Source organism: Molothrus ater, chromosome W, assembly GCF_012460135.2.
Source record: "Molothrus ater isolate BHLD 08-10-18 breed brown headed cowbird chromosome W, BPBGC_Mater_1.1, whole genome shotgun sequence".
Classification (NCBI taxonomy): domain Eukaryota; kingdom Metazoa; phylum Chordata; class Aves; order Passeriformes; family Icteridae; genus Molothrus; species Molothrus ater.
The window spans coordinates 4,922,281-4,935,725 of NC_050510.2; the positions used below are offsets into that span (position 1 = coordinate 4,922,281).

The window sequence follows — 13,445 nt, forward strand, 5'->3', positions numbered from 1 at the left end:
AATCCCCCTGTCACCCCTGAAAGAGAAATAAACTCTGTCCCTACATATTTCAGTGGCTTAGGGTACATTGTGCACCAGTGTCAACTGAAGCCTTATACTCCTGTTGGTCTGATGCGCCAGGCCATCAGATCCACACAGTCCAATAGATCTGACTGTCCCTTTTGTCCACCTGGCCAGAGGCAGGGCCCCTCTTGTTCTGATCTGATATGTGGGGTCATGGTTGGAGAGAGACCCAACACAACACCGGTGGGTCATCAGCAAACAGACACAAGTTTAATATGGCTGCCCCTTTTATAGGGCTTTGGATTTCCCGGGTTTAGAATTGGATGAGACCTCTCTCTGCCCAGCAGTGTATCTGCATCTCAGCTAGAACAGGGTTGGCTGAGGCCTTTGCTTGGGTTTGAATCCAACCCATCCCACCTTATCTGAGGACTTGTTTTCTTCTCGGTTGGTTGAGTTTAGGGGGCCGCTTCAGATCAGCTGCAATGCGACAACACTGGTCATAGTACTTGTTGCTCACTTCATGTAAATATGCATTGGAGGTCCCTTCAAGAGAATCTGAAAAAGCATCAGCCCTTTTTTCTGTCTGAGGACTTGCACACTAGAAACTGGTGTAGCATTTATCCCTGATGAATTTCCTGTGGCGGGTCTTCTTCCTCTCATTTCACATCCCCATGCTGCTAGGCCAGGGGTAGATTTCAATCCCACTTCCTCATGTCTTCTCCATGGACGTGTGTTGTCATTATATTGCAAAGGTTCCATATTGCTAGAATTTCATACCTCCTTAACATTTCTTGTAGGCAGCTCCTCTAAGCACTGACTCCAGTTCCCCTCAGCTAAACCATCCACTCTTTTATAACACTTTTCTTATTGGCTACAGCTGTGGCCTGTTAAAATCAGGCCTGCTCCTAATATTTAATAATTAACCCAGCTGCAACTCTTTAGGGGGTAAGATTACTTTCTATACTACCTTTATTTACTTATATTCTATCCTCCTACAGTCATGCAGGTAAAACCACAGATTACCTGGTGGTGTGTACCCTTTCTAGAAGGGGAGCGCTTGCCCCAATAGCAGAGACTCTGGTCTGTTCTTGCAGGGCATGGGACATTTCCTTCCTAACTTGCTTGAGTCTTTCAAGTCTGTCTGCAGTCTTGGACAGTTGTTACAGAGCTGAGGTGCAGGTGAGTAGGGAGGAAAAAAGATGCGATTGCTGGAGTCAAGTAGTCAACTAAAGCACTGATTGTTCTTCTTTCATTGACATCAATGCTAACGAGTTGGTGTACGATGATGATACACTGTACAAACTTCCATCACACGGACTGTGTACACTGGACCTCATCTGGATCTAGAGGGGACTGCTTGGTATTTGAATCCCTATAGATTACCTCCAGCACAGCTAATTCTCTCAGATACTGGATATCTTGCTCCATGGCATTCCACCTGCTTGGGTGCACTACTGCATCATCCTTGAGAGAATACCTTTCCCTCACGCTTGACAAGTGTCGCTTCCAGAGGCTGAGAGTTCCTGTTCTTTTACCAATCCCCTCATCAATGCCCATGGATGCCAGTTGCTTGGCTTTACTACCATCTAGTTTCATGTTATGAGCCATGATATCACAGCATGGGAGCAGCCAGGTCACCAGGCGCTCACCTGATTGGTGACAAATCTTTTTGCATGTCTTGCAGCTCACTCAGGGATAAGGATCGGACTATTATCTCTGACTCTGCCTCTTCCTCCTGTTGCGAGGGCCCTACTTTCTTTTCATCCCCCACTAAGCAAACTGATTTGGTCTCGGATTTCTTCTGTACAGGAGTGACTGCTACTGGTACAAGTTGTTCCTCTGGTTCAGCTGCAGTTTGAGTTGCCACAGTGACTGTTGGTCTGCTTTTCTCCTCCTCCCTCTGAGGATTCAGTCTAGTATTGAGCCACGTCCAATAAATAGTAGCCAGCGCCCAGCATGTTTCATAACTTCGTGCCTCTCTGGAATTTCCACATCATTTTCCTTTCACATATTTTTTCACTTTAAGAAGGTCCTGTAGTTCAGGGGTGAATTTCCAGACTATCAGAGAAGTCCTCCAAATACTGGCCCATGTCCTCCCACATTCCATACCACCTATGACTATCCACCTTCGAGGCAGATCTTTGAATGGCCTCCCTAGAAATCTCTTTTGTGACTCTAAATGGGGTGTGGACCTTACTGAGGAGACCTGGCAGACTTAGCAACAATAACATGCTTTCCTTAGCATTCAAAGGAAATTGAAAATTCTCAGAACCTTTTCTACCAGGCCTGAAGGAGGAAAAGGGGGTGAAAGGCTGGGGAAAGTCATCCTCCCCTGTTCCCTCCACAGACTGGGTATGATTATTAGTGCACTCCCAAAAGTAGTGCCTGAAGTAAGGGTAGGAGAGCAGCACTGAATACACATCCCAAATGACACTCATTGCCCTTGATGTTATCATGTCATAAGGTGATATCCCTCAGTACAGCAACAAAGAAATCCTGATCCCTTCTCCCTGCTCTGAAAAAGACCACTGTGATGGGCACATTGCATATACAAAGAATATATACAGGATTAGGTTCCACAATCACATGAATGAACAGAACAAGCAACATTGTGACCAGTGGTTCATTGCCTCATACAACAGATGCTTAGATCAAATTTGTTTCCAACCCGAGATCGAGGCAGATCTGTTGCTATCTCAACCCTTTGTGCCTCACATTGGGCACTAAATAAGACTGTCATGGTTTAGGAATGATATTCTCCAATTTAGTGCTCCCACTTGCTCACTCCACCCTCCCTCTCCTCTGCTGGTCTGGAGAAGAGAATTGGAGAAACAAAAGGTAAAGATTACAGGTTGAGATAACAATTTCCTGGAAACAACATAAGGAACAGTAACAGCAACAATATTAATAACAAAAGTGTTCAAGAGAGGTGAGTGATTCACATGCAAATGCTCACCACTGTACCACCAACAGAGCCTGACAATACCAGACCTTTGTCTGGTCTGGGAAGATCCCTTCCCTCCTTCCCGGAAAATGACCCTGAGGTGGTATAAAGTAACCTCCTGGTCCTAGCCATGCCGATCCTGGCTACTGCAAAAATTAACTCTGCCCTGGCTGGAACTAGGACAGCCACTTAACACAGTATGTGTAAAAGCATGCCTTTAACCTTTTTTATAAAATAGTATATATGGAGCAATTAGGTATTTGTAAACAAATTTTGTAAGGAGATCAGTTTAACTTATTTATCTCTCAGACTGAAACACCTTTATATACAGATCTCATAAATGGATAATAACTTTGTTCGCAATGTAGCCAGTGAAATTTCTGCCAAGCTTAAATGTCTCAGTCAGGTAGTTAAAAAAAATTTGTAATAATTCTGTGTATTAATAGATAAAATTTGGATTTGGTTAGTAAGAGTCAAAATTTAAAACCTTTTAATTTCATCAATTTCAGTTAATTGTTTATTTCAGTGCAAGCAACTTTGAATGTGAAAGAACAAGCAGAGGATGACAGCAGCTGAGCATAGATTTTAAATTTGCGTTCTTTCCAGGATAAAATTATCCCAAGGTACCCAGAAGACTGAGGGAATAGTTCATATAAGATATAATTTAAACCTAATTTCCCCATAAAACCTATCTAGTGTTAAGAACACTTGTGTAAGATCAGTGGTTGTAAATGGTAAATATTAATTTCTTTGGTCACTCTTTTCACTTGCCTCAAAACTGGAGCCAGGTCTTCACCTATCATAAATCAGCTCCTCTGAAATGAAAAGTGTGTGTTGATTTACACAGTTGAATAGCTGGTCCATGAGCTTGTTTTCCATGTGAAGCAGTATGTTTCTCTGTGAATGGAGAGGGGAACCCCGCCTTTCTGTTGTTGTTCTGGTGTAGTATAATCTACCTGATGAAGGATTTGGCAAGCTGTGCCATTAAACAGGAACATCTCTTTTCTTGCTTTGTATTGGGAATTTGAGAGATTCAGAGCCCTGAAGAAACCAATCTTCAGATACCAATAGTAGTGATGAGTCTGCATTTTTAATAAGTGTGCGACAGACTTTGCCATCTCTTTGAGAAAACAGATTCCCAATACATATTTTCAGATTATGTTTTTTTTTCTTCTGGGAATTCTTTTGCTATATTAAATGCAGCCATATGTTTGTCATGATTTCCATTATAAGGTCTTATTTTTAAAGGACATTGACTACGAATTTTTGGGAAGTTAAAATTGCTTCAGCTGAAATTTTCATATAAATTTTAACCTCATCCATTCTGTATTTCATGAAATCAGTCTGACTTATTTTAAGATTATCAGAAGGAAACTCCTACTTTCCAACTCAGTTACATTTTGAATGTATGTTTATGCTCACATCTCAAGAAATTACTTGAAAACCACCAAATGTAACAAGTAGAGGAGAAATCAGTAGTTTTTCACAGATGTGGAGAATCACAGATGATAAGGTTTCTCTAATTTCCCTAAGTTTTATACTTCATAATGGAGTAAAGAAACACTTCATTTTCTTTAAAGAATTTTTCTTATGGTTTCAAAGATTAAATACATTGAGTCAGATTACCTGGTGTAAACTGGTGTAATTCTGGTGTATATTCCTAGAGGTCAGAGAATCATAGAATAGCTTGGGTTGGAAGGGACCTTAAAGACCATCCATTTCCAACCTCCCTGCCATGGACAGGGATACTTTCCACTAGACCAGGTGGCTCCAAGCCCCATCCAACCTGGACTTGAATACTTCCTGGGATGAGGATTCACAACTTCTCTGAGCAACCTGTTCCTATATTGTAATTTTTAATATTGAATTACATGTTTTCTAATGTGGCAGCTGTTCCAGCATAGGAGTAATGGGACACCCGTACCACTGTGGAGTTAGGATTTAGCAGCAGGTGAAACACAGCTTCCTTTGCAAAAGAAAAAAAGTTTGTATAAAGGCTTCATTTAAATGTCTCTAAATGTCAAACTGAGAGCTCAGTAAATGAAAAATTAAAGGATTTTCTCCTAGAATTTGACTATTTTTAGGAATCCTTGAAAGTCCAGGTGTTAGCGTTCAGAAACACATAATCACATAAGCGATTATATGCAGGTGCTTTTATTAAGAGCTCTGGGTGTCAGGAGTATTCAACTCAAATCTCACTCCGACTATACATTTGAGATGATCGTGTTTTTATATTCTATCGTTATATAACTTTCATGTTAATTATTAAACTTATATTGTTCTATTGTATACATAGATTTCAGTCAAGCATGGCTTCTCATTGTTCCCCCTTAAATTTCTAACATAGTTTCTCATGATTCTTCTTATGATTATACAGTAATTATATTTAATTACTAAACAATCATCACATCTAACAATTATATCATTTATCATACTGCTTATGCAGATGCAGTGATCTGAGAAAACACAAAGCCTAACATTTTCAAAGTCTGTCTTTAACATTTTCCAGGGCTCCACTATCACAGGGGCTTTAATGTGCAGTGGTTTTACCGACTTATCTGCACGTTCTTTCCCAGGCATCTGTGCTGCTTCCCTCCCTCAAGTGGGGTTTGGCAAGCAAGGTCTTTAGGAAGTTCTACCCTTCACACTTTTTAAAAATCTGAATATCTGAGATTTTGCTTCAAACATCTGAATTCTCCATTTTTATTTAGAAAAAAACATTGAAGTAAAGGCAGTGAAACTTTTTTCAGTTTTTCCATTGCAAAACTTAACTGAGCAAGGAAAAAAAGAAGTCTTCAACCTTTCATATATACTAGACTTCAGTATAATTTTTAACAGTATTTTGATAAAATAATTCAGGCAGAAATATACATCTCTATTTTTTTAGTTCACAGTGTCTTTTGGTGTTTTTGCAGAATAGTTAGGTTATTTTATCTGAGCTGCCAGAGTTAAGACTGGATGACCAATTTTAACTTCAATGAAACAGGATTATATTTGGTAGTTATTTTACAAATTGAAATGTGTTTACTTTCACTCATTTCTCTTGTTAATATATTTTGCCTCTTCCTGTATCCACATACTGTAAATCTCTTTTCTTTATAAAGTAATATTTTGAGTGTGTTAAGAAATTAAATTCTAGCCCTATTGATATTAGTAGAAGTTTGCTATTGGTTTTAATGGAGCTAGCATTTAATCTCATTAGAAATTAAATTATTCTGTAGTTTTTGGTCAGATCCTTCAGATGAATTTCAGGGGAGTCTTTGCCTGATGAGGGTGTATAAATCAGACCAGTTGAGTAGATATTTCTAAAATAATTAGAGTCTGCACTGTGACCACTGCAGTTACATTTGGAAACAGTAGAACAAATGCACTTTGTAATTTGTACTGTAAAAGCTAAAATATTTGGGCTGATTGATAGAAATAGTACCTTGAAAACATGAAGCTAGAAACCAGTCTTTCTCACAAATTTTGTTAGTTTCATAGTGTTAGATCATCAAAATGAAGGCATGTGAAAAATAGGCTTATTAAGTTAGAAGGAATTTCAAGCACTCTGTTAAATCTCACCAACTGATGGGAGCAATGGATTAGTCTGGAACATCAAAAGCTTTGCATCAAGGCTGTATCAGTCCTTTTTTGGGAAAGTGCAGTTTGTACTTGCAAAAATGTGATGTTTTCTGGAGGGGTATGTAGGGGGTGTGTGTTTGCTGCCTTTTCCTAATGTAAGTGGTATTTACACCCGGAATTTTTTTTTTATTAACTGTCATGGCTATGTAAGAGTGTAGGTTGTGATGGTTTCCAAAAGCCTCCTGATAGACTTTTGCAAGTAAAACTGGGGAAGAGATCTGTCTAATATATCTGTTTCCATAATTAATGAATCAGTAGATGGCATCAGGGTAAATAAATCCTGTAATGAGAAATAGAGGCCACTTCCCAATAATTTCAATGCACAGCCATATTCCATGTGCCTTTGCTTAACACACAATGAAAAAGACTTTATTATATCTTTATATGTAATTTGATTAAACAAATCCAAGATATTTTCCATCTAGTCATCAAAAAGCCTGAAAGAATGAATTTTGATCAGCAAGAGTTGAATTTTTTGAGATCTCTTTTGATGTGATATATTAAAAATGATCCAGTCTGAGAACAGATACTCATTTGATAATGTTGTTTTGATTTTATTATTTTATTATGGTTAAAAAAACAAACCCAAACCCTTTGCTTTGTGAAATTAAGGAAAATTGGAGGAAAGTGGGTTCACCAATAAAGTTCACTTTATGATTTTGGAAGGAATGCTGTTACACTATTTTTTAATGCATTTACAGTGTATTCTTTGCCTAACTCTGTACATTTTGAAATGTAAATACTGTAACCTCAAATAAATAAATAAATAAATAATCATCATAATGAAGTGTTTCATGTTGCTAAACAGCATTAAAAAAAGCACAGATCCTGCCCCCCATCCCCTCATGGGAATTGTTTTAGGGTCTAGCTAGTTTATGCCATTTGAACTGTGCATACTTTATGAAACAGTAGCTCTGGGTCACATTTGAAATAAACAGGGTTGTATTGCTTATCTAAACAAAAAGGCTGTTAGCCTGTAGTCTTTTATATGAAGCCTTTCTGTTTGGATCAAAGTTACTGATGTGTCTACTGTAAAATATTTTAACAAATTTAAGATGAATCCTCTAGGTTTTGACACACAAAAGATTTCAATTACTGTAATGATCATCTGATCTTAAAATTTATATAGGTCTAAGACTCCATTACATGTTTTGTGTAATCTTGAAGTAAATGGCGTTATTGCTTAAATTTAAATGTCAAGTGTAATTGAGGGCATTCTTAACTCCTATTATTTTAAAATGTTTCAGTATTTCCTTTTGTTATATAAAAATACATCCAATTGAGTTTGAGAGATTGAGACAATGCAGTACCTATATTTACAGTAAAGATGTAGAGGTGAGGCTGGAAGAAGCTGTGTCTCTTTTGGCTTTCAATTACTTAGGTGCCTCTGTGTGTCACCGTTTTAGCTTTTGCACATTTCATGAAAGCATTCCTAGATACTATTTTTAAGCTCCTCAGTAATTTGAGGGGACTATTGCTTTCACCAGAGCTGAGCTCTTCTGACTGTTAGCCTTGAGCAAGCTGCAAATCTCTGCTTGCCTCAATTTCCCCCATAGGCAAAAGGAGGTTAATAAGCACCTCAGAGTTCTTTGAGATCCTCTAATGGAAAGCTTTCTGTGAGAGTTAAGTGCTGTAATTATTATTGCTTATATTATTGTACCTGTTATGTGTGTTTTAAAGCTTAGTGTGATATTTACACCTAAATAAGGCTCCACGTCTCCTTCATTGTAAACACACTGATGACTCCAGAGTGCAATTCAGACCACCAAAATTAGACTTTTAATTCTGAAATTATTTTAATCGGAATAGCCTTCTGGAGATATAAGTCTTTTTCCTCTACTTCTAGAGAAAACAGCAAAGTTTAAATCCCATTCCTAAAGCTGGAATTAATCTTGCTGAACTTCAGAGATGTAAAAGTTAGGTGCCTTGGCTAAGGTGGCTGCCTAAGGTCTTTGTGTTTACTAGGGAAGGAAGGGAGATGGTGATGCTCCAGGCTGCAATTTCCAGGCTGGGATTACCTTACTCTGAACAACTTGTCTCTGGCTACAGTGGTAGGGAGTTTAGGTGATGATGAGCTTGGAAGAACTTGCCTAAATTTAGGAAAGCTAAAGTAATGATTTAGAGTCAGTCTCATGGAATGGTTTGGGTTGGAAGGGACCTTAAAGACTCCCTAGTTCCAACCTCTCTGCCATGGGCAGGGACACCTTCCAATAGACCAGGTTGTTCAAAGCCCCATCCAACCTGACCTTGAACACTGCCAGGGATGGGGAATTCACAGCTTCCCTGAGCAACCTGTTCCACTGCCTCACCACTCTCAAAGTCAGTTCCTGTCCAATATCTAATCTAACTCTGCCCTCTGTAATTTTTAAGCCATTCCCCCTTTTCTTATCCCTGCATGCCCTTGTCTAAAGTCCCTCTCCAGCTCTCTTGTAGCCCCTTTAGGTACTGGAAGGTGCTCCAAGGTCTCCCCGGAGCCTTTTCCAGGCTGAACAACCCCAACTCTCTCAGCCTGTCTACATAGATTTAAAGGTCTAAATTCCCCATTCAGGTTCTGCTAGCTAATATCTTTTTGTTTCCTGTGCATTGGTACACAGTGGTTGCAGTGCAAAAGTATGGTGCTTCTTATAGAATCACTGCTTTTAACCTATAGCTGAGATTTTACTGTTGATTCTCCCATTTTACTTGTGCTGCCATTATAATGAAATAAGGGATAATAGGAGCATGGATCTTACAACACAGTTTAGACCACTGAATGTCGAGATGTGGCTCTATGAAAAACATGGGAGCAGATAGCAGATAAGAAATTACTGACTTTTCTATGTTGCAAGCTTAAAATGAAGGTTGATATGTGTAGACATGGATTTTTGTGCATGTGACTTCTGATTTAGTTGTCCTGTGGAGTTAGTTTTAATGTGTAAAATAAGGGAGAATTGGACACTTGGGAACATTGACCCCAAACTGACCTCTGCTTCTGAATTCTTTAAAAATAAAAAATGCAGTCTTTCCCTCCTCCTATTAATATTAAATGTAAACAGCTGGATTTTTCTGCTGGTATTTACTAACTTTCATCTTTGCCTTTTTCAAGCATTTATTGCTTTAGAAGTGAATTATAGCTTATCACCAGGGGATATGTACATCTTCCAGCTACCTTTGTTGCCTTTTTCCCAACCTGGAAATTAAACTCGAGATAATTTTAGTAAGGAGATGATATAAGAGCGGATCTTTATTTGAAGGCCTTCAGTGGCACTTATGGAAAGATGTCCACAAAAGCCCACCCCCTCCAGGGATGAGTACATATTTATAGGCTTTAGGAAATTAGCATAATTGATAAAAGGCACCAATTAGGAGGACAAGTGGTGATGCAATTCCCCCCCAGGTCAAGCCCCTTCTCTGGAGTGTCCTCTTCAGCAGTAGCTGTACTTCGTCCATGAAAATGTATCTTGAAGACTTGTTTTCAACCTTGTTTCTCAGGAAGAACCAAGATAGCATAGGGGCCTTGTACCCCCCGGGGCTTGGAGCTCTGGAATTTGTGTTTCTGCCTAGGGAAAGGCCATGGAAAAGTACTGGGAAAACTAGTCACTAATACAATAGACTACAGAGCTACAAATATATGTGCAAAGAATATAGAAAACATAGGAAAAAAAGGCAAAACCCAAGCTGGCATCACCTTGGCTTCTCAAAAGACACGATTTTTCTTAAACAGATTGTTTAAATTACTGATAAGGGAACCTCCTAATTGTGTTACATTGTTTTGATTCTGGCATGGTTTGTTTTGGTCTGTTTTTCTATCTGTTGAAATCCCATTACAGTAAGTAATTGCAAGAAGTGGCTCTATTGCAAAGAAAATATTATAAAGTTCCATTTTGCTTGTAGTTAATCCTTTTACCTTTTCAACCTGAAAGCATTTTTTCACTTTATTTCCAAGCTGAAGCCAATCTTCTTTATTACTTGGTACTACACATAAACTTTGCATCATGTCACAAGATGATCACATAGTTGGCTAGGGAAGTATTATTTATTTCCAAATTTAAGTGCTCCTGTCCCATCCTTATAGCACTGAAAAGGAAACAGGCTTTTGGGAACAGAGGATTTTTTTATATGCCTTTTCTGCAACTTTTATCTAGTTGTAGTTCTCTGCAACTTATTGTTTGGGCATTTTTAAACACACATAGGCACTTATTGCTTATTTCTTCTTTTATACATGCTGAGAATCCCGGAACTTGCAGCATTGTGGCTATTGTCTTTGTTGGTCGTTTACTTGTGATAGATATGGTTAAAACTGGTGTTGGGCCCTTATGTTTTCAAATGTGATTCTGAAAGACAAGGTTGAGAAAAAAATAGATCTCTGGTGTGATTGCTTTGTAAATAAGCAGCTTGTTTTTTTCCAGATTGGTAAATTGGTGGCTCTTACACTGACAGATGTAATGACAGTATTTAAATGATATTGAAAATATTTTTGTCTATTTGATGTATACTAAATTGAAGTGGAGTTATACGGTGTTCTGTTTGGAAGTGTGGAAGATACAAGAGTGGAGCTACAGATAACAAGTTTATGCTTGTATTTCCTACTGATGAAGACTTTCACACAAGTTATTTCTATGGGTAGGTGATGAGAATATCACTCTGCATGTATATATATTTATAATACATTTTTGCATGATTATACATGTAGGAGTGGTACAATTTTGACTTGAGACTATTGGTGCCTTTTGTCCCAATGCAATTTTATTTGTGTAGACATGTCTATCTAAAAATAAAATTTCACTTCTGCTTTTGGAGATCTGAATAAGAAGTGAGACAAAGACCTGAAGGAACAGTACGTAGCTCCTGAAATTTTAGATAACCTATTGAAAAAATGGGCAAATAGTCAATATTGTACTTGACCCTCGTATCTTCTCCACTTGACTGTTTATTTTTATAGCTCATGTTATATATGTTCACACTGAACTGTAATGATAATACTGAAAGACAACATGCCTCTCTGATTCTGTCCAGTTTTAGCTTATGCATGTAATTTAATCATCGGCTGTCACAAATAATTAACTGAACATCAGCCAGCTTAATTTTGAACTTGGTCTTCCGTTATTTTGTAAGTCTTTTAAAAAGACAAAGATTGCCTTTCAGTTAATTATCATTACTTATTTTCCAGTCATAATCATCAGTTTTTCATGTTGCAAGCAGTTTGACCTTTAATACATTGTCATTTAACTGCCCATTTATTTTTGTGAGGTCTGTTTTAAGTTTCTAATATAACATCATTTTATGAAATTGTTGATTTGGAGGCAGGTCTGATTTGAAATATTTTGTGAATTTCTTCATACCTTGTTGCCATACTGACCTTTAGTATGACTTAAGTGATATGGTCACTCTTCAACGAAGTGTGTTGCTGATCACAAAATAGGCGCTTCTGAAAATAGTGAGTTGAATTATGTTTCAGGCACCAAGTTACAAAAACCCAAACTAAACACAACCAAAACAAAAGAAACCCCACCCTAAAAACCTCAGGAGAAACAGCTTTTAAGAGAATTAAATTTGAAACTTTTTTCTATTTAATCCTTGATTTTGTTGATGAAGCCTTGGCGGAAAGAGTTTTGATTGCCTCATTTGGAGAGTGGGAACTCCAGCCACTTTCATCCACTATGAGTCAAGCTGTAGCTGGGGTGAACCATTTAAGTTAAACTGCACATCCTTTCAGAATTATTTTTGCATTCTCTCTGCTTCTACATTAATCTTTGTCTTGAATTTGACTTTTTTCTGAGCCTCTTCTGTTTCTAGCATGTTTTCCAATTATAAGTGATTTTCATTCATTACAAAGAATATAGTTGGTCCTAACAAAATAGCTTTTTGTTATTCCTCAAGAACAGATTTCAGAATCTAATAAGCTATTTTCTCTCCCTCTTACCTTCTTCACTTTGGTGACCAAAAATGCATATGGTAATCATATTGAATTAAAAGCACATTTATCACTGCATATGATAGTTTTGTTTCTTGTTATCCTTGATTTTAAAAAAACATCACCAAAAAACATTGCTACTTTGAAAAATTCCCTGCCCTTGACAGGTAAATGTTATGAAAGGAAAGTTGCCTAATGTTAAATTTATTGTCACTGGATCAGTTATATCAAAAAGTTAGTCTTATTCAATCAACCATAATGTAATGTAAACTCTCACTTGACTTTTGTAAAATTCTCTAGATATTTTGTCTTGCCAAATTTAATGTCCTGTATCTTATTATTTTTATTTGAAACTGAATTTTTTTAAGATTGTAAATATAATGTCATCAGATATGGAGATGTTGATGCGTTAATGTAAAAGATAATACACAAATAAGTGATAATTTCATAAATGAGTTTTTCTGTGTATGCAAAGGTTAAAATGTCTCTGTAATCTCAGACTATGTTCATTAACTGAAGTTTAATGATTCATATAATGAATGTATCACTATAAACCATAAGCTGCACGTAGGAGATGGTATTAATCCTTAAATTATTGTTCTTTGTACTTTTAGAGGGGGTTTTCACAGTATGCAGACTTCTAATCTGTGTTGTTTTTCTCTACTTCTGCAGATGGACCTCCAGTTATAGCTCACTATGATATATCAGACACAAACTCAGATCCAGAAGTGGTAAATGTGGACAATCTGTTGGCAGCTGCAGTAGTTCAAGAGCACAATAATTCTTTAGGAAATCAAGACTCAGGATCTACCTGGAGAACCAGAGGGCCGCTAGATGAACTGAGTGCTGATACAGGTTTGGTTAAATTCTCTTCCTCTGACATTTGTTCCAACATCTCAGTAGGTATCTCTCTCTTTCTTGGTTTCAGTATTTTTATAGTTTATACAGCTTTAAAAGCTCCCTAAGTGGATTTTTAAATAA

At 37.5% G+C, this 13,445-nt stretch overlaps 1 protein-coding gene across 5 annotated transcripts in view; it reads left to right on the top strand.

Annotated features, from left to right (window-relative positions):
* The window catches only part of LOC118701504 (protein C18orf25-like), a 110,386-nt gene that overhangs the window by 33,463 nt on the left and 63,478 nt on the right, over nucleotides 1-13,445 (top strand). For 4 of the 5 annotated variants that reach the window (XM_054517765.1, XM_054517767.1, XM_054517764.1 and 1 more), the window contains exons 3-4: nucleotides 11,057-11,173; nucleotides 13,137-13,319. In XM_054517765.1, coding sequence (XP_054373740.1) covers nucleotides 11,057-11,173; nucleotides 13,137-13,319 — 300 coding nt within the window. The remainder of the gene's footprint in view (nucleotides 1-11,056; nucleotides 11,174-13,136; nucleotides 13,320-13,445) is intronic. The other variant, XM_054517766.1, reaches the window with a different exon arrangement.